The following is a 23,266-nucleotide window of genomic DNA, read 5'->3' as shown; positions in this document are numbered from 1 at the left end:
AAGGTTCGTAAAACTCATCTTTAAATCTTCTTCAATACTCACCGTCGACAACACGCAAAAGCTCAGCAGATATTTCAGCGCCCCTTATCAAAGTGGATTTGCTAGGAGAATGAAAGAACGCAATTTTTTCGTCTTTAATCATTTCCTACACACGCCAAGGTTTACGAGGTCTCCTTTCATTTCCATGTCCGATGTTTTCGTTGATATTGGTGTATTCCTACTAGACAGTGACTCTCATGAAAGTGTGCTGGCGCACTTTTCGAAATGTTTTTCTTTTTGGCGATTCGATATACACTTAAAAACTTTCATAAAAATGTTATAATTTGTTAAACAGTGTTTGGGAAGCACTACATGAGCCACTACATTTAGCCCTGGTTGCCACGCTGGCATAAGCATTAGTTCAAAGCATTAGTTTGATGTCGCTTCCTGCAGGGTAAGTTTGCTGCATTTAAATGGCCCGTACGTACATATGTATGTATGTATGAACATATGTTAATAAATATGTTAATGTTGAATAAAAAAAGAAAACAAATATTCTGTTAATGGCAATAAATGCAATTAGAAGCAATCGACACTTTTCAATGGTTGAGTGATATTTCCACACCTTTACGCTTACTTACGCAAGCAGTTGATAGCCGAACAAATACCAACAAGCAGCCATCATCCAGTTACCAGTTATTGCAGCTGAGTAAACTCACCACACTGGAAATCACCCAACAAAATTTCCAGTATTGAGTGAGTAAAACACAGAGAGCAAATCTAAAGTAGTATTTGTGTGATAATTGCTAGACGACAATTTAACGGCGGTTTGAGAATGTGTGTGCAAGAGCGGCGGTAGCAGTGTGTGTGAATGCGCCTGTGCTTATGTATTAGTGATTGTATCTGTGCGTTAACAATTTTCTCAGCATACTGTAAGGGGCGGTAACTTGTACCGTTTCCAATTGTCTAGCATTATCAGTGAATAAGTGAGCAAGTAAATTATTGAGATATTTTCTACTATCTGATGGATACTCAAAAATATTATTGAATAAAATAAAATTAGAAAAAAATTAAAATGTCAGAAAACTTGAATGAGTGCCTGTATGCTTGTGGCTCTATGTGTGAGTGTGAAAGAGTAGAAAAAACTACGCCACAACCTAGATGTGGATAAGCGAGAAAAGCACAGCAATACTTTGAATAATAATAAAAAAAGCCTTTTGCTTAATTTGTTTTTAACTACACATTTATTTATTGCCGCTGTTTGTTTTTGATGTTATTAAATTAGATGGATTTTAAGATCATTTTTTTATAATCCAAAGCTTGAAGCACTCTAATCGACGTAATAGCTACGGCAAATTGCTCAACATTCGTTTTTAATTTTAAATTAATTTTAAATTTTAAATTTTTTCTTTAATTTTCAGAACAATTTAAATTAAATATTTGTAAGTTCCAAGGTATTCACAAAGTAAACCTGAGACAAAATATAAAAACGTTAAATAAGTTACTGCAAAATTTTCATGACATTTAACATTTTACTCACTTACTTAATTGGCGTTTAAACGGTTATGGCCGTCCAACAAGTCACTTCTTCGCTTTGCTAACTGGCGCCAATTGGTCACACCAAGGGAATTGAAGCTCAGCCTTAGATCTCTTCGGAGGTTATCGCGCCTTACATTGTTTTTATTTATATGGCAACATATGTAGGTACTTTCGTACAAAGCTGTCGCAACAACTTTTTTTGTTCATTTGACTATTAAAACGGTCAATTACGAATCAACGATTTGTGCGCAATTGAATCAACATCTTGTTGTGATGGATAAAGATTTACAGAAATTTCGGTTGAATTGACCCGTATTTCGGTTGATTTTGCTAGTCTTTTCCTTTCAGTGTACTTTCTTAGCCCGAGCGTAATCTTTCATTTGCATAACATGGCCTAAAAGTCGTACAGCTCAGCATTAAATTTTCTTCGGTACTCGCCGTCGCCAACGCATAGAGGTGCATAAATCTTTCGAAGAACTTTTACCTCGAACACTCCCAGAGCAGGACGTGAACGATAAGTGAATTGTAGAGCATGATTTACGTTTGCCGAGAGAGAACTTTATTTTTCAATTGCCTACTTAGTAGCATTTATTGCCAAGAGTGACTCTTGGCTGGATTTCAGAGCTCATGTTGTTGTTAGTGTTGATGCTGGTTCCCAAATAAACGAAACTTGTGGATACCAACAGTGACGTGGTTGCTAAGTTGCAAATGCGCCAACTCTTTGCTTGATGACAACAGGTGCTTCGTTTAGTCCTCAATCACCATCAAAACCTGTATTTTCCGCAGGAGCGTAGTGAGGGGGGGGGGGGGGGGGGGCAAGGGCGGTATCTTGCACAGGGCGCTACTCACAGGGGGCGCCAAATGGTCCGCAAAGCAGAACTTCCTGGATAATTTATATTTTTATTATAACTGATTTCTGGAAAAAATTTTCCATATAAAAAATTCATACATACATATATCCAAAACACTTGCGACAGGTTGTGGAATAATTGGAAGCTTATATCTTTTTTTCTCATCTTCAACATTACGATGGGAATTATTAAAAAATGCTTTAACAAAAACTGTCAAACATGAATCCCAAATTCGAGACTCTCTGTGAAGAAGCAATAGAAAAGGCGAAGTATCTTTGTGATAAATGGGAATGTGAAATTTCTCGCGATATGAAGAGTGTTATCGATCGTCTCCAACAAGAAATGCGTACAAGATTTACACGACTAAATGACCTTAATTTTAGATTTGGATTTCTCTTAGACGTTGGTAATTTGTTAAACAAGTATAATAACGACGAAATTGTAAGGACTTGGGTGAATTTTATAATACAGATTTCGATGGAACAGAACTTTTTATAGAAATATGGAGAAGATGTTTTTTCAAAATTTGACTATCTCAGTATTACTAATTTATTTCATTGTAATAGATTCAATTATTTGAAATGTAAACTAGCTGGCAACTTTAAGTTACCAAATATATACCCTGCAAAAATTGTTGGATTACGTGTTCCATTTTCTTCATGTTGGAGTACTCTAACAATACTCCTTTGCAATGCGTTTGCGGACCACCATCAGCCGATCATTGCTCGTTTTTTAACGACCGTGATCACGACACGATGACGATCGAACAGAGTTGCCAAAAGTAAAATATTGCATACAAATAACTGATAATAAAATTTACTATGGTAACTCTGATAAAATGCAATCGCGTAACTGGTTTTATGTATACATAGTATAGTATAGAGAAATATTCCATTTGAAAACCAAATCGTTTTAATTCCCATTTTTCACGGTTATTATTAAACATATATACGACACTTAATTCAAAAATATAATACTATAACATAATATTTACATATATCTACCAAATAAAATGCAAATACATACTACCTACACCCGAAGACAGACATACATATAGTTAAAAAACCAACCACCAAAATTGCAGATATTTAAAGCACGCGTAGGAGTACTTTGGCATATGATTCTCTGTGGGTGCTCCATGGCGTACTACAGTGAAAGTACTTTGGAAAGTACTCTCACGTATGTACTCTATGGAATACTCACATACAAAGCGAGAGTGGACTCACCTACTCCTCTCCTAGGACATCGCAATGTTAATTGGAGCACATTTTTTGTATGAATACAGATTAGTTTTGGAACACTCCTATACTCCCACAGGAGTATTCCTTACATTATTTATGGAGTACTCGCGTTTTTTGAAGGGTACTTCACCACAAATGCATCTCTGTTTAGTTGTCCTTTGCTCACCGCAGCTCTTTCTTCTTTGTTCCGTCATTCGCATATTCCGTTACTTCGAGCGTAATGAATTGATCTACAAAATTCCGTCATTGGGAAATTACCACGCCTAGCGAACGGACGGAGAAAGATACTGGGGTAAGTAATGTGTCTAATTTATTGTCAATTGAATGTTAAATAACCTTTTTTACACATTAATAAACTTGAATATAGCTTGAATCTTCTGGCAATTCATGTTCATCCCAAATCCAACTAAATTGCTACGCTACAATAATGATATTGTTGTTAAATATGTATTTGATCTACTTATAGATGATATTTTCAGCCCATGATAAAAATATAAGAACGTAAAACCATTCCTTCTTCTCAGCGGCCATTATGATTTTTTGATTTTTAAAAAAATTTTTAAATCTCTCTCAAAAGCTTTGTGGAAATGCCAAACCAAAGGATACAAACAAAAATTAAGGCATATTTGACCTTTACAAATGCCCGATAAAAACTAAAAATAAAAATATGTAGATCGAAAATTTGGTTTGAAATTTTTTAGTTTGGCTTTACAGTTTTTATACTCAGTTGAGCAGAGCTCACAGAGTATATTAACTTTGATTGTATAACGGTTGGTTGTACAGGTATAAAGGAATCGAGATAGATATAGACTTCCATATATCAAAATCATCAGTATCGAAAAAAAATTCGATTGAGCCATGTCCGTCCGTCCGACCGTCTGACCGTTAACACGATAACTTGAGTAAATTTTGAGGTATCTTGATGAAATTTGGTATGTAGGTTCCTGGGCACTCATCTCAGATCGCTATTTAAAATGAACGATATGGAACTATAACCAAGATATCGAAAATTTCGAAAAACCGAAAAAGTGCGATAATTCATTACCAAAGACGGATAAAGCGATGAAGCTTGGCAGGTGCGTAGACCTTATGACGCAGAATAGAAAATTAGTAAAATTTTGGACAACGCGCGTGGCACCGCCCACTTTTAAAAGAAGGTAATTTAGAAGTTTTGCAAGCTGTAATTTGGCAGTCGTTGAAGATATCATGATGAAATTTGGCCGGAACGTTACTACTGTTACTATATATGTGCTAAATAAAAATTAGCAAAATTGGATGAAGAACACGCCCACTTTTTAAAAAAAAAATTTTTTTAATTCAAATTTTAACAAAAAATTTATATCTTTACTGTATATAAGTAAATTAAGTCAAAATTCAACTCCAGTAATGATATGATGCAACAAAATACAAAAATAAAAGAAAATTTCAAAATGGGCGTGGCTCCGCCCTTTTTCATTTAATTTGTCTAGGATACTTTTAATGCCATAAGTCGAACAAAAATTTACCAATCCTTGTGAAATTTGGTAGAGGCTTAGATTCTAGGACGATAACTGTTTTCTGTGAAAAAGGGCGAAATCGGTTGAAGCCACGCCCAGTTTTTATTCACAGTCGACCGTCTGTCCTTCCGCTCGGCCCTTAACACGATAACTTGAGCAAAAATCGATATATCTTTACTAAACTCAGTTGACGTACTTATCTAAACTCACTTTGTATTGGTGTAAAAAATGGCCGAAATCCGACTATGACCACGCCCACTTTTTCGATATCGAAAATTACGAAAAATGAAAAAAATGCCATAACTATATACCAAATACGAAAAAAGGGATGAAACATGGTAATTGCATTGGTCTATTGACGCAAAATATAACTTTAGAAAAAAACCTGGTAAAATGGGTGTGACACCTACCATATTAAGTAGAAGAAAATGAAAAAGTTTTGCAGGGCGAAATCAAAAGCCCTTGGAATCTTGGAAGGTACTACATATATAAATAAATTAGCGGTACCCGACAGATGATGTTCTGGATCACCCTGGTCCACATTTTGGTCGATATCTCGAAAACGCCTTCACATATACAACTAAGGGCCACTCCCTTTTAAAACCCTCATTAATACCTTTAATTTGATACCCATATTGTACAAACTCATTCTAGAGTCACCCCTGGTCCACGTTTATGGCGATATCCCTAAATGGCGTCCATCTATAGAACTATGGCCCACTTCCTCTTAAAATAATCTTTAATACCTTCCATTTGATACAAATGTCATACAAACACATTCCAGGGTTACCCTCGGTTCATTTTCCTACACGGTGATTTTCCCTTACTTTGTCTCCACAGCTCTCAACTGAGTATGTAATGTTCGGTTACACCCGAACTTAGCATTCCTTACTTGTTTTAGTTCGGTTTTATAGTTTTTTTTTTTTTTTTTAATTTGTACGATTTAACCTTGCATGGTCAAAATTTGCTCATACCGGCATGCAGGTTACTTCCATCATTAGGGATCTTGCAGCTCTTCGCAGCTGAAAGTTTCACCTAGTCCAACTGGGGAATACTAATTTGTGGAAGTTGAATTTTTCCGTCACCTTTTTCCCCCACTTTGGCATTAAGTGGGACATCCCGATTTTGTTTTGATGACATGCAGAGAGCAGCGCACATATACATTTTCCTGTTTATCATCTACATCGCCTGGGTTAATAGAACACTCAAGAAATTTTAAATAAAATCCTTTAACGGAGGTCCAAGGAATCGAGCAGTTTTTAATATGGTTTTACCAAAAAGAAGTTGCTATTACAGATTTTTGTTCCACATTACAGACGAATAAATTATTTGTGCTATACACCAGGCTGGGGCCATACATAGAAATCGAAGTTGGGGCAGAGTAACGCGCATATCCTTCGGAAGTGTGTATTCTTCTTCGGCTATGTTTGCAAAAGCCGGAGCCTGACTTTGGGGGTCAATTTCCTTACTGTGAAAAACTGAAAAATGTACACTCATTGAAAACTCATTTGCACACACAATTTACACTTTAAATTTTCACCCGATTCTATAAATTATTGTGCACATTGTTTTGCTGCATCAGCGCTGAATTTAAAGGGCTTACGTCAGTGAGGAAATATTCATCAAACGCCATGAAAACAAAAAAGTTATTCTGCAACAGTGCATATGAGTTTTGAATGTCACAATAGTGTGCACTGGATGCCAAGAAAACTCACGAAGTTTTTATCAGTGAGTCTTTTTGTTCACAGGTTTGCTTTACAGAGCTCCAGATCTCGTCATAGGGCTTATGCAGATGTCTTCTTATCTGCTTTGAAGGCGCAACTACATCAATCAATTGTCTCTTGGGATGCCTCGGTGCTCAGACGTCTTAAGAAGATATCCCGTTGCAGTTCTATGTGGGAAATTTGGTAGCCCTGCAACTTCCTCCGTTGCAGCGATTTGAGTGATGCATCTTTGTGCATTGTAGGCAATTTCGGATGCATTTGTATTGAAGCAGAGACTGTGTTCGAACATCACTACCAAAAGTTGTTGGGGTTCCACAGTAGTAACGTTATGCCATCGCAGTGGCAAGTGTGCAAGTTTTACCTCGAGAACAAAATGGCCGTATGTACAATAAATCAGTATCAATTCCTGTGATTGAAAAATTTGAAGAGGCAAGGGATATAAAAAAATAATTTGCCCCGGGTGCAAGAAACCCTCACTACGTCACTGCTTTTCCGCTTCTATTTTCAATTTGGAGTAGGGACAGCTTACCGCGCTGGTGTTCAGGCCGATGATATCAATGTCATTAGTATACGCCATCGCTCGCTTTTATAGAATATTGTCCAAGAGCGGTTAAGTTCTGCAGCTAGTATAATTTTCTCCAGCATCAAATTAAAGAAATCACCCTCTCTGAAACCTCGTTTAGCCCCGAATGGCTCGTAGAGATCCTTCCCAATTCGGACTGAGCTGATGGTGTTGCTCAACATCATTTTGCACAGCCGTTTAAGTTTTGCGGGGAAACTAATATAGCGGCATATAGGCAGCTCTTTTCGATCTGCCTAAGGCGCCTTTAAATCGACGAAGAGATCATGTGTGCCAATTAGTTTTCACGTTTTGCTTTCCAATATTTGGCTTATTGTGAAAACCTGGTCGATGGTTAATTTACCAGGTCTGAAGCCACACTGATAAATCCCAATCAGCCTATTCACGGTGGGCTTCACTATTTCGCAGAACACACTTGACACAACCGTATATGCGATATTAAGAACGCTGATTCCGCGATAGTTGGCGCAGTTTACAGGATATCCTTGCTTGTGAACTGAGCAAAGAACACTTAGGTTCCAATCGTCGGGCATACACTCGTCCGACGATATTTTGCAAAGAAGCTGATGGTATGCCTTACCAACTCCTCGACGCCGTATTTGAATAGATCCGCTTGCAATCCATCAGCTCCCGCGGCCTTACTGGGTTTTAATCTGCTAGTTTATATCCATACTTCATCATAATTGGGTGGGGGACATTCATTCCATCATCATCGATTGCGGGATGGGGTTCATCATATCTGTGTGGCAAATCGCTGTCTATATTTAAGATAGCAGAGAAGTGTTCCTTCCATAATCTAAGTACTCTGTGGACATCGGCTACAAGGTCACCGTTTTCGTTCTAACAGCAGTTTGTGCCGGACTTTAATGTTTACCTAAGTTGAAAGCTCGCGAAAAGTAACAACTTGCTCGAAACTCGACAGTAACCTTGTACTTCTTTAAACTTGTACTTTGTTAAATTGCATGAGTTAATAGAATAAAAAAATTCTAAATTTTCAAACGATGTTTTTTGGACATGATTTCTAGAAAAATATTTCAAATTAGCGTTTCCAAAAAACTTTCGAAAACGGGTCTATCTGTATACAATTTTTTGTATTTAAGAATTATTCAACACCCTAAGCTCTCTTGATTACCTGAAACAAAAAATAATTAATACACTTGGCGCGGTATACCTCCGATGACACTAAGGCCGTCTTCTTTTCCGATTTGCGTAGTGCTACTTCTATATTTTCCTATAAACGGGCAAGGTGGTACCTATATGTTCTATACCGACTCCAAACAATATCTGCAAGGCAGATGAACTTTTTATGAGAAGTTTTTCATGGCAGAAATACATTCGAACTATTAAAACCTTCGCCTTCGACGTTTTTGGTTCAGAAAAATAGTGAGTCAAAAGTTTTAGCTGCTAGATATATCATTTGGTTCAATAATACTGTGCGACAGTGAAAATATATTCTTTTCGAGACAAATCTCAAGTTGTAAGTCTGGTCGAGTATACAAACACTGCGTACTTTGATTGAATATAATTTTTTCTATAAACAGCACAAAATATACTGAACATTTAAATTCTTAGTACCTGGGAGACCGAGCTTTGCTCGGCAACGTTTCGTTGTGCTGGCAACGTTTCTTTTTTTAATTTCGAATAGGTGACAACCCTACTCAAAAATGTCCCTATTATAATCCGGAGTGAAATACCTCTCATTTGATACCCATGTCGGCATATCTCATGCAATTTTTTTTAATTTGGAATAGGTGGCAACCCTACTCAAAAATGTCCCTATTGTAATGCGGAGTGAAATAACTTTCGTTTGATACCCATATCGGCATATCTCATGCATTTTTTTTTCATTTCGAAAAGGTGGCAACCCTACTCAAAAATACGCCTATTGTAATGTGGAGTGAAATACCTTTCGTTTGATACCCATATCCACATATCTCATGCAATTTTTTTTAATTTCGAATAGGTGGCAACCTTGTGGCAACACCTAGGTAGAAAGTCTTAGAAGGCAATACATTATCTCTGTGCCAAATTTCATTTAAATCGGTTGAGCCGTTCCCGAGATCGTTCGGCTATACAAACAAACAAGAATTGCTCGTTTAAAGTTTTAAGATTAAATTTTTTTTTTATAAACAGCAGAAAATATACCGAAAATTTAAATTCTTATTAAAATTTTCGATTTTGTGTAACCGTTTTCTCTATTATTTTTTTTTTACAAGTGTATAGATATATAATACGTTATCTATATACATATATAAAAATCAAATTCTGTGTGTGTGTTCCCTATGAAAACGTGTTTGCCATACTTCAATCATCGCCAAATTTCGGCTCTAGGTCCCTTCGATCAAGACGAAAGTTTTTCATATTTCAGAATTAAGAATTTTAAATCTAAATGTTTTTGTTTTTTGGCTATGCGAACGAACTATCTTCGCTCCCAAAAATGATCATGTTACCAAAATCAATGATCGCATTCAAAACCAATTTCCTGGTGAAGTGACGAAATATAAATCGATCGACACAGTTACAGATGAAGATAAAATTGTGAATTATACAAATGAATTTCTAAACTCCTTAGAACCAAAAGGAATGCCTGCGCATATATCAAATTTGAAAATTGGCTCACCAATCATGCTTCTTCGGAATTTAAACCCACCAAAATTGTGCAATGGAATCAGACTTTGCGTTTAGAAATTAATGCCGAATGTAACCGAAGCAACAATCATCAGCGGTAAAAGCAAAGGTGAAGATGTGCTCATACCACGAAACCCAATGATTCCTACAGATTTGCCATACAATTTTAAGCGCTTGCAGCTTCCTGTACGCCTTGCTTTTGCAATTACAATCAACAAAGCACAAGGACAATTGCTTACTGTTGCAGGCTTAAATTTAGAGAGTCTTTGCTTTTCCCATGGCCAGCTATATATTGCTTGCTCTAGAGATGGAACACCAAACAATTTTTTTATTTTTGCACCGAACGAATAAACCAAAACTATTGTGCACCCACTTGCATTACAATAAGATGCAAGAATAAAAGGTTTTAACAGAAAGTTTCACCAAATATGCGCACAAAATTCAACTCAATTTACAGAACAATAAACTAAATTATCAACAAACAAAACATAAAAAATAATGCAACATTCATTCGATCTCGGGCGTTACAACGTACGCCGGGTATAGCTAGTTTTAGAATAATACCCAGTCAATTCTGTTTTCAACTAGATAAAGCTCTGAAAAACACTTTTCGTTTTGCTTTTGTTTTCAACGATATCATATGAAAATACAATAAAAGAGCAGCTCAAATATCTACTTTCGTTTTTTCCTATGAGTTCCATAAACTTCTGAAACCACTTGGGTTCAATATAAATATTTGGTGTTTACCTATACACGGCCGAAGTGGAGTATTTCAGTTGAATTTCAATGCATTTATTTCAATAGTCGAGTTTTGAACACGCAATTGACGACAGTTTCTTATCTGAATGGTAAACAAAGAAGTTAAGAGCCCCGTTAAATATTCCCTTTGCGATGATAAATAATTTTTGTTCGTGGACTAAACAGAACTAAAGTTATAAGCCAATATATGAGTGCACAAATTGGTTTTTGGTTACTAGCTTCAGATTTTGAGGCTCTATTGGGATGTATGAAGCATGTATTACTTTCAACAAGTAAAGTTTTATTAACGACTATGTCATCAGTGGTGTAGTGAGGTGGGGAGGCATCTTTTCCCGGGCGCTACTCACAGCAGAATAAAGCAGAACTTCCTGGATAATTTGTATTTTTATTATAACTTATTTTTGGAAACAATTTTCTATACTAATGCATGCATATATCTGGAACAATTACGACAGGTTGTGGAATAATTGAAAGCATTTTTTTTCTCACGTTCAAAGTTATAATGGGAATTATAAAAAATGCTTTAACAAAAAGTGGCAAGCAAGAATCTGAAACACGATGGAGCGCCAGAATACAAGCCGTTATCGTTATCGTCGATGGGCTAGAGAATGTAGCAGAACCATTAGCAGAGGACACTAACACCACAAGTAACACTAGAAGCGAAGCTACAGTTCTGCTGCCAAATATACTAAATTTTAGTTTGATAACATTAGTTCATTTCTGATATGAAATCTTAAGAGGATTGATCGTGTGCAGCTCAGATTACAAGATCCGGGGACTAATTTTAGGGAAGCGTATCATGATCTCAAAATATTAGGGACTGAACTATCCAAAATTTAAGACACTCTCTGTGAAGAAGCAAAAAAAAAAGCGAAGTCTCTTTGTGAAAAATGGGATATTGACATAGTAAAACGTGTAAGAAGGCACCGCCCGGAGAATCGGCTAGAGATATTGGTCTGTCCGCTAAATGTGAAATTTCTCGCTTTTTGAAAAGTGTTCTCGATCGTCTCCAACAAGAAATACGTACAAGATTTACATGACTAAATGCCCTTAATTTTATATTTGGATTTCTCTTAGACTTTGGAATTTTTTGAAACAACAATAATAACGACTTAGAAAGAAATTTTAAGAACTTGGGCGAATTTTATAATATAGATTTCGATGGAACGCCACTTTTTATCGAAATATGTGACTAGCGTCAAAAAATATTTTCCCCGGGCGCAAGAAAGCCGCACTACGCCACTGAATGTCATAGATACCAATCAAAGATACATATGTAAGTATGTCGTCCTCTAAGCCAAAAATCCAATTGGCTGGCTTATTTGGCAGATATTAACGATATAGTTACTTGAACATTATTTTTTGATCAAACTTCTACAATTCGCCCATTACATTGGAATATATTTGGCGTACAAATAAGATTATTCATACATTTGTTGAGCATACGTGTATGTACAGTAAAGCGTAGAATAATGTACTGAGTAAACAAATTTGTAAATGTGCTTCCGCAAATCTGGAAAATATTAAAAATGTAGTTATTTATTTACTCAGATAATGACATACGAATGAGATCTGAATTCATTCTTATTTTCTTTTTAATTTTTTTATGTATAGCTAGAATAAAGGGTGCCGATTTAAGGAAAGCGTCGATAAAAGTTGAACGTGGTCAGATAGGCTAATGACTTCTTCAAACGGATTATGTCCTGAGTGAATACCTTTAAAACATTGCATCACTCATTGAAACCAATGGTCAAATATATATGTAGGCCATAAAGAAAAAACTGATTTTGATGTTTTACAGGGTACTGGAAAAAATTTGCTTAATAAAATTAAAATAAAAAAGTATTCGGCGCACGTATTCAACTTTTTTAGTGATATGCTCTACAGGTCCAAGCGTAAGATTTTTTTTAAGGACACATGACTTTTTACAAGCGTTCAGACACAAAATGTATTTCGAGTTCAAAAAATTAAGTTTTGGCAGTGGTTTCACGTCTACAAATTCAAGTCAAAAACTGCATTCACATTTACAATAAACTATGAAAAAATAATTGGAACGTCATTTCGAAAAACAGCTGAACAGGGTTATCACAATTTTTTGATGAACAAAAAACATCGCTAAAGAAATGAAATTGATGTTATTATAATCTTTGTATATTCTTTTATGAATCATTCATACTGTAACGAATTTACTTGCAAATCCTCTTATTTGCCCTTCTGCTAAGTTCGAATCACTAAACTGTCGAATATATAACTCCAATATTGAATAATGGAAAAATGGCCTTTATTAAAGTACTTCACAATAACACTTCTACTTTGCAACTAGCTTGCTTAACAACAAACTCATTGATAGCTCAAATGAAACTCTACTATTGCCCGCCAGACTGCGTGCTTAATCAATAACTGCTTGATAGCTCAACTCAAACTGAATTCCAGCGCCTCTACATTTGCTGCCTTTTATACTCTCTGATTTCAACGTTCGCATCTTCTAGGCGCTTCCAGAATCTACTAGTTGTCATCAGCTATCAAACTTCTCAGCTCTAACTACAATTGCACGATTTTATAGCTTTTCTCATTGCATACTTTCAGGAGTATCTCAGATATATGCATGTGTTTGTGCATTGACCCTCCGCTGCTCGTATACGTACATGGTACATATGTGTAGAGGCAATTATTGTTTCGTTTATGTAGATACATAATGATTGATCTATGGATGTGCATGAGATCACTGTTTAGCATCGGCTTAGAGACAGCAGCACCCCTTAGTTTTGCTAATATTCGTAACAATACAACATTTTTATGCGGCATAAAAGCTGTATACCACTTGTGGAAAATATTTGTTATTTCTTCGAATGGAGAACTGTGAATGTCGTCCATAAGAATAGAAAATTTTCTGATCCAATACCTGCCGTTTTTATACTCAAAAGTGGGTATTTCCTTATGTGGTTATAATTTTCACATAGATTACGAAAACCCAAATATTTGTTAAATAGATAATTTGGTAATAATACGTAAATTGATATATGACGTGAATACCCCCAATTGCATTGACAATTGTACTGAATATGTAGTACTTACATACAGCAGCAAACAAAAAAATGCGATGACAATTTTTATCAAATTTCGTAAATTAAATTCTTGCTCTTTTTATTGTTCATGTTCTAATAAAAGATGTTTATGAATTTTGTACTGAAGCTTTGCATTCCCAAAAACGTAATCGTTCAAAAAACTTTTAAGTGGATCCCTTTATTTAGAATTTAGTTTCCTTTTTTGAGTCTTAAAAGTCCGTGTCAAAAAATTGTCCTCGATGAAAGTTCATGGGAATGCTCGATATCCATAGCATTTTTATAACGAATCATGCATCCTTTTTATTTTTTGGACTTTTTTCAAAAAAAATCCACAAATAAACGCAAAATTTGGACTTCTATTTTATAAGTTCGAAAATAAAAGTTAAATCCGGACTTTTATTTTTTTAGGACAAATAAAAGTCCGGCCCTAGAACTATGGAAGAGCTCATCCAAATGAAACAAATTTTTTACCAATAGATTCTCCTAAATGGCCAGATTTGAAAGCTTTATGGTCATTTGAAAGTTTTTGTTATTAATACCAGAAATTTGTCCTAGAAAAATTAAAACCAACTCCCGTAGTACAATATTTTTACTATTCCATAGTTTACTTGCACCTGTTTTTTTTGCAATAAATTTTGACACACAGCTTTCTGTTGAAGCAACGAGGTTTTTGTATTAAAAAACTTCGTCTGATTTGGATGAGATGTTCCATAGTTATAGGGCTGGACTTTTATACTGTTCTTAGAAAATATAAATCCGAACTTAACTTCTTTTCTCGGATTTATAAAATAAAAGTCTGGACTTAAATGTTTCTTCCGGACAACAAAATTAAAAGTTCAAAAATAATGTTTTCTGAAGGAGTTTTATTATAAAAGGAATAACACAGTTTGGGTGCCTGCTATTACATAAATTTCGATCTTTTTATTTGGGCTTCTATACATTTTTTTGAGTACGCAGTTTTGCAGCCCAATCAATTTTAGAATAATTTTCAATTTTAGAGATCTCTTGAAATTTGCATTAATTTTTGACAAATTTGTTGAACTAAAATTGATTGTGATAAAAACTGCATAGGCACACAAAAAAATTTAGAGAAGTCCAAATAAAAAATTCGAAATTTTCGTGAAATTTTTTCGAGTTTTCGAATTTTTTCGAAAAGCTTTTTGAGAATACAAAATTCATAGAAATTTTTTCTTAAAAGATCGAAATTAAAAAAGGTTACTTTAAATTACCAATTTTGGTAAAAATTGGCACTGGTATTTTCTGTGCGTTGCAGCATGAAGCTACAATTAGAAAAGCAATTGGGGGTATTCACGTCACCTTGTTATCAACTTAGGTATGTATATTAGCGTAGTTCAATTTGTATGGACGAAAGTTAACCGATATCGCGCCATCGACTTTTCGATAGGATTTGTGCTCAGGGAAAAAATTTCCATTACGCATACCCAAAAAAATAATTTTTCCGACTTTGATTTTTAAGATTTTGGAACAAGTGCAGAATACATACATTTGTCAAAAAAAAAAAAAAAAATCGAAGTTTATAGAGATTTTTTTGCTGCTTGCAACGGTGTATTCTAGTGGATGGATTTCAAAAATTAAAAAATCGAAAAATTTCTTATAAAAATACCTTACATATGATGTATATATATCTTTAACTTATCTAGTCTTTATTTACCAAAAATTTGAAAAGGCTCTTTTTTGCATTCGTGAACGTGCTGATATTACCTTATAACTCTTATGTTTATTGTTATGTTAGTCGATCCAACACGGGCTGTGCCATGCACAGTAATTCTGCGTAGAACACCTTTCTGCATCTGCGCTTATAAAAAATAACCCTGGGCTACGCCATGCCAAGTCCGGGTGTGTGGCATAACCGTGGCTACCACCACTGTGATGTCCTTCTGCGAAAGGTGTTCTACGCAGAATTACTGTGCATGGCACAGCCCGTGTTGGATCGACTAACATAACAATAAACATAAGAGTTATAAGGTAATATCAGCACGTTCACGAATGCAAAATTTTAAATAGTTTACCTTTGACATATATTTTAGCAATAAAAATTAGAAATGTTATACATTATGTATTTTTGCAATTAATTAATACAATGCATAAACCCATACATACATAAATAAAATCATTTATATACCTGCATCGATAAAAATAATTGAACTCATATGACACTTTCTTTGTTTTTCGTCCCTAAATAATCAAGTTATACCTTCTAATATAAAGATATATATGCCAAATTAAGGGTAATGTAATTATCTTCAACACAATAGTATTAAAGTATTTTGTCAATAACACATTTTTTCGACTTATTATTCGATTTATGATAAGTTAGCAATCATTTTCCCATAAAAACATAATTTTATTATAGAAATTTCTTCTAAATATAGATGTTTTATATATCAAACAAAACCTTGTTTTATTACCTATCTAAAGACATTACAATTTTCAAGATTGACTCAAAAGTTTCAAAGATATTTTGTTTTAAAAAAAATTTAAAATTTACCTTTTGACGTGGAATAACCTCTATAGTTATTATTTGCAGAAAAAAAATTACACGGTTGAACCCACCATAAACACCACTACCGATACTCATACCTATAAATTTTTTTAATTTGACAAATGTATGTATTCTTAAGTGCAGAAGATTTGTGCCAAGATTTTTTTCATGACCTACTAAAAAAAATTTTCATCTGATTGTAAAATTTTCATGTATACCCTGTCCCACCCAAAATTTCCGCTAAAAACGTTGTCGATAACAGTTTAAACAAAAAAAAATTTTTTTGAAAAAAAAAAACTTATAAATCAAAGTAAAAAAAGTCAAAAAAATTGAAATTTCGCAGGCTCGAAATTTATTTTTTTTGGGTATGTGTAGTGGAACTTTCTTTTCCAGAGCCCAAATCCTATCGAAAAATCGATGGCGCGATATCGGTTAATAAATCGACCCAGTCTAATGTATGTATATGTATGCTTTAAAATTATTTGCAACGTATTTTGTTTTTCTATTCTGGGTAAAATTTATAATCACATACGTAAGCAGAAAAAATTATAGCCGCGGTCATGTGAATATGAATCTATGAAACAAATAAAGAACTGTACGATTAGAACTCATAGATTGTCACTCCATAACTCGAGAACGGCTCGATAGATGGCCATGAAATTTTTAGGAAAGATACAGGAAGGTGATGGTTAGTTGATTTTGAAATCCCAAATCGGTTTAGCCATATATATATAAAAATCAAATTCTGTGTGTGTGTGTGTTCGCTATGGAAACGTATTTCACACACATCAATCATCACCAAATTTTGGTTATGGGTTCTTTCGATCAACGGGAAGGTTTTAGGCTAAAAATAATTTCGATATATAAAAGGGGCGTGGCACCTCCCATACAAATGGAATCTTTGGTACTGCATACCTTTGAAGGTATACATGCCAGAACATTGAAATTCAATGAGGAGTTATATGAGGTCAATCCCTAACACCACCAAGAAAATGCGGAATTGGGAAAAAGGGGGCGTGGAACCTCCCATTCAAATGGAATCTTTGGTACTGCATAACTTTGGAGGTATACATGCCAGAACATTGAAATTCAGTAAGGAGTTATTTGTGGTCAATCCTTAACACCACCAAGAAAATATTGAATTGGGAAAAAGGGGGCGTGGCACCTCCCATACAAATGGAATATATTATACTGCATATATCTGGATGTCGTAATGGTAGGATAATTAAAATTGGGAAGGAGCTATGTGACGTTAAGTCCTAAAACCTCTAGTAAAATGTGGAATGGGGAAAAACTATGGCTGCCGTACAAACTTAAATTATTTTAACACCTAAAGTTTGACTGCATTGTTGAGTTTAGCTGTTATGCCTTTTGGACGTTTAGTAATCTGCCGCTGTTAAAAAAATTGTTTAGCTTCAGTCTATCTACATCTTCTATAAAAATCAAATTCTGTGTGTGTGTTCCCTATGAAAACGTGTTTGCCATACTTCAATCATCACCAAATTTTGGCTCGAGGTTCCTTCGATCAAGACGAAAGTTTTTCATATTTCAGAATTAAGGATTTTAAATTTAAATATTTTTGGTTTTTGGGCAATGCGAACGAACTATCTTAGCTCCCAAAAATGATCATGTTAACAAAATCAATGATCGCTTTCAAAATCAATTTCCTGGTGAAGTGACGAAATATAAATCGATCGACACAGTTACAGATGAAGATAAAATTGTGAATTATCCAAATGAATTTCTATACTCCTTAGAACCGAAAGGAATGCCTGCGCATTTGAAAATTGGTTCACCAGTCATGCTTCTTCGGAATGTAATCAAAGCAACAATCATCAGCGGTAAAAGCAATACAATAATATAAAATAAGATACAATAAGATACAAGAATAAAATGTTTTAACTGAAAATTTCACCAAATATGCGTACAAAATTCATTCAATTTACAGAACAATAAATTAAATTATCAACAAACAAAACAGAAAAAATAACGCAACATCCATTCGATCTCGGGCGTTACAACGTGCGCCTGGTAAAAATAGTATATTATACAACAGATAAATTTATAGGTCAGGCTGACGTGAATGACCCATATCCATATTTTTTTAATATCTATATTTTTCTTAATTCCAGATGATTTTAGTATTTTTTTTTTAAATTATGTTGGTGGCGGTCTTCATATAATTATTTTTTTTAAATATGTAATCGGTATTCTTGTAACTTTGATTTGCAATTTCTTCAAAACACTACTCCTTAAATTTTTCTCATTTTCAGGTTAGTAGTTTTCCTTTTCATCTCTTTTTTACCACACTTCACCAACCCACCCTACTCAATCCAACACAATCCCATACCAATGACAGTAGTCTCTCCAATTTTTATTAGTTGCACACAGCGCAAACCAATTACAACAATGTGCACTTTGCGCCCAAGTGCAAGTGGAGCACAACCATCAACGTGCACACTCACAGCATATATAGCTAACACGCTCGCACAATCAAAACGTAGCAGCCAAGGCGCTATCATAGCTTTTTTTTATTGTTGTTGCTACTATTGATAATGGATTTTGTAGTAGGGGTGTTGGTGTAATGAAATAAATGGACGCTTGCACTCATGTGACTGGTTGAATGTCTGTCTGCCTGCCTGTTTTCTCTTACCGTTAGTGAGGTTTAGTGTGAGTGTATGAATGGCTCCCTGACTCGTCGACTTCTTGGTTGAGAGGTGGTACACAAACGCACCTACCCATATACAATAACATGCATGCGTAGCCTATTTCGTTTTGTGTTTTTGCTACCAATCCCTTTATGTGTGTTTGCTTGAGTGAGTGTATCATAAACCGGCTCGCCGGTCGTCTCACTTAAATACTTTTATGTATGTGCGAGCGTGTGTGTTTGTGTGTTGGTTGTACACGTTGCGTGGAGCGACAACGCTCGCTCAGGTTTTGTGCATACAAAGCGCTGCAATACTCAGCCGCTTCGAATTTATTGTGAGTAGATTTTCAGTTGTAGACCAGTCGTGATCTCAAGCGCATGTGTTTGTCGTGAGAAAATATCGTTTAATAGTTTCAAAGCTCGCTAGCACTTAGATATTTTTTGATATCAAAGCGGGGAATAAAAGTTAAAAGACCAATTGGTAACGCATTGATATGCCGCGTTCGCGATAACAAAGTGAAATATAATTAAAAATAAAAGCAATAATTAATACTTTTGACTAATGAATATTTGTGTTGTTATTGTTTATTCAATGAGTGAGAGCGCGTATTTATAATGGCATTTGTAATTTATTGAAAATAAATGAAGCACTTTAATTGAAACAAACAAATTTTGCGAACAACTAAAAGTGACGGGGTGCATAAATAAAAAAAAAAAAAAAAGAAAAAACAATTTTTGTTATAAAACTACAGTGAAGAAACAAAAAAAAAAAAAAACTCGCCTGGCTGAAAACTAAATTCCTAAAGAGAAAAAAAATGGAACATCAAAGCATGTTATTCGCAAAATTGTAAAACCGTCGCAGCCTAGGCTTTGCGCGCTTTCTAACTCACGCGCAGTTCCATAAAAACTTTCGCAGCTTGCGCCTCTAAAACACTACTTACAAAAGATCTTTTAGCAACCAGCATCTATCTCGTGTTTCCTTAAATTTTCGGCACCTTTCTGTCCCTCCCCCCATGTTAAAACTGTCACCAACAGGAATGACAGTCACTGGTTTACGCACAAGCATGACAAGCCCGACGGTACCGCCGCAAACGGCGTCTGCTGCCATTACCACCACAATGACTTTGACCAGTCCCAGTACGATTGTTGTTAGTCCCATCGCTGCGGCACATCTCATCGGCGGTAATAGCAATAACAATAGCAGCAACTCTAATCGCAATATCAACACTGGTAGTCCTACTTCACCCACCACACTTTTGCTTACGCATCAGCAACAACAAACGCTACAACAACACCTTCTACCGTTACACGCACAATCGCCCCACAGTCATCACACGCATCAGCTAAATAATAAAACAAATTCACGGTTAAGTAATTTTAGCGTTGCCTCGCTACTCGCTGATACGCGATCACCAGCGGCAGCTACGCTATCACCAACGCGCACACACAGCGCCGATACAATGCAAACGGAACCGCGCAATTTATCCAGCAACAACAATATACCAGCCGTCACGCTATCACCTGTTTCGCAAGCGGGTTCTTCGCCGTCATCACCAAATGCGCAGCAACATCCACCCACACACTCCAACTCACACACGCAACCGCCACATCCGCATCCTCATGCACATGCGCATCCGCATGCACATTTCCATTCTGCCGCTGTTGCACATCATGCCCACTTGCTGCATGCTGCAGCGGCTGCACACGCGCAACAACAACATGCAGCTGCAATGGCTGCCGCCGCTGCTGCGCAACAAGCTGCTGTAGCGGCAGCGGCAAATAGCGGTAATGCGCATTTACATAATGCCGCCGCAGCACATCTACGTCATACGCTGAGCGGTGGTTCGGCGGCGGATGCGCCTACAAATCTAGTTACCAATGAAGCGGCTGCGAATCATCATAACAACCAACAGCAACAACAAAATGCATCAGCGTCGCGTATCGGTTCACCTGCAATGTTGGTTAGTGGCGGTCCAAATGCCGCTGATACTTCATCGTCATCATCAGCGACTGCGTTACTAGCAAAACATGAACGCCACTCGCCCATTGGCAGTTCGATTGACTCTGAGTTGGAATATGATGATGATTATAATGATCAGGAGCATGATATTGAGCATGATCATGACGAGGAGGAGGACTCAATTGTCGATATTGAAGATATGAATGCTGATGATTCGCCACGCTCAACACCTGATGGCATGGATAGCAGTAAATCGCCGGAAGCGCTTAGCAATCATATGGGCAATTCACCGCATCTTCTTTCACCAGCAGCGCTGGCCGCTTCAGGTCATGTGCCTATCAGGCCGACGCCGTTTAGTGCGTTAGCTGCAGCAGCGGTGGCGTGGGGCGGTATTGGTGCTGGTGTGCCATGGCCGGGTGCGCGACAAATGCCACCATTTGGACCGCCTGGTCTCTTTCCAGGACAAGGATTCGGTGGAGGTGGTAAGTAAAAACTAAAGCATATAGTCTAAAAAACAAGAAAATTGGGTACGAAAAGCCGTCGGTATAACTGATTAAGTAAAACTTAGCTCGAGAGAATCGCTCTATCAAAAATTGTGAGAGTCAACCACAATAAGTGTTTAAAATGGGTTAGCTTATACTGGTAAAACAGCAACCAAACAAAAAAACTTAAATGGATTTTCATAGTTTAAATGAGTCGAAATCTGTGCGTTATAAAAACAGTCCGTGTAGAGTAAATCTCGGCAAGATAGGTCCATCAGATTTTAAATGAAACTGTCATTGGCCAAAAGAATAGCTTTTGTGAGCAAATTTACGTAAGTCTTTAACGTTTAAGACTTCGACAGGCCGTGATTTGTGATTCTATATAAAGAAAGAAATTATAATAGAAAAATCAACAAAGCGGGTTTGTTGTTTTTGAATTAACAGACAACCGATCTTCTTGCCAAGAGAACGAATTAGTTTAGTCATTTCAACAGTGGAGAAACTGTCAAGTTGACTATATGCTGTAAAAATGACAGATTCGCAATCATACTTATTTTTCTGTTAAAAGAACTGGTTCGATTGGTGATTTCAAAAGCGAACAACTGTCAATATTATTCAAATTCATCAGTAAATTTTAAAGAGAAACTTACGTCCTTATGACTATGGTGCCACAGAAATCTATGTCATATCAACAGCTTTCTTTGTTGCTCTAAAGTTTACGGAAATCTGTTGTTTAAGCAGTTTTCGTTAGAATTGTTTAACTTACCTATGATGAAAGTTTGGTTTTTGTTGATTTGACTGTTGTCAACATGAGTCAGATCTCCCTCTGAGCTTTTGAAGTATAGTTCAAGAAAAGCATATCTCTTAATTCTAGAAACTATTCTAGCTTGCATGAATTGTTAGCGCTTTCTTGTAACTGAGCTTTCATTCGACGTGAAATATCACCGACGCCGCCTTAAAATTTTGTTCTAGCAGCTTTTATCGCTGTGTCGCCATCATAAAAACACTGTGAACACTTAGAACTAGCTTTGTAATAAAACAAAAAAAGAAACACAAGGCGCAATAGCCTCCGAAGAAGTTCTAGGCAGAGCTGTTCTTTCAATTTGCGTCGTGCTCCTTCTAATTTTTCCTACAAATTGACGGGACTTGACCGCCACGGCCAGAAATACTCTCGGAGTGTTTTCCAAATCACTGCCGACGGGTGACCGCGCTTATAAAAACTTTTTTTCTAATTGAAGAAACTTGTTTCTAAAGTTTTTATGTTGCCCAGTATCTTGGGTGTGGTAGGCGGTTGCTATCACCAGTCGCGAAGAAGAGTTTAAGCTTTGGTTCCTAAGGAATATTGGTCTACATGTATTAAGTAACATTTCATACTAACACTAGGCAACTCCACTTTTGCTAATATTTCTCAAAGGCACCAGAAAGGTGTTAAGTGTTGATGCAACATGTTGCTAAACATTTACTCGGCTAAGGTAAAACAATTACGGATGAACTGAGCATGGAGGGTTGAAATGTTAATATGAAATGTTAAGCTTTGTACAGGGAACAAAATTTTATAGAACAACAAGTCGTCACTCTTCTAGATTTTTTACAACTCGACCGAAAAGCTCTTATCATCGCTTAAATACGAATAACAAACAACTCGGACATACTAGGCAATAAGTATTTTCGGCAAAAGTGATATTTTCGAAGTCCGTTTTATAAAAAATACCATCGTTGCTCTGTTGCGAGAAAGACTTTTAATTTGTGGTACTGAATTATTAAGTACACTCATAGAAAAAATCGTTCTAAAACGAACGAAACAAGTTCAAA

General features: G+C 36.0%; 1 protein-coding gene across 1 annotated transcript in view; it reads left to right on the top strand.

The window, feature by feature from the left end:
• The first annotated feature begins 19,387 nt into the window (after window positions 1-19,387).
• Dr (muscle segmentation homeobox protein Drop) overlaps window positions 19,388-23,266 on the top strand; it is a 90,694-nt gene continuing 86,815 nt past the window's right edge. Inside the window, exon 1 of the mRNA XM_067761683.1 lies at window positions 19,388-21,454. Within this exon, the coding sequence (XP_067617784.1) occupies window positions 20,026-21,454 (1,429 nt within the window). The 5' untranslated portion in view covers window positions 19,388-20,025. The remainder of the gene's footprint in view (window positions 21,455-23,266) is intronic.

This window comes from Eurosta solidaginis, chromosome 1, assembly GCF_040869045.1.
Source record: "Eurosta solidaginis isolate ZX-2024a chromosome 1, ASM4086904v1, whole genome shotgun sequence".
Classification (NCBI taxonomy): Eukaryota; Metazoa; Arthropoda; class Insecta; order Diptera; family Tephritidae; genus Eurosta; species Eurosta solidaginis.
Note: the sequence above shows the minus strand (reverse complement) of the source record. Positions and strands in the feature narration are given on the sequence as shown.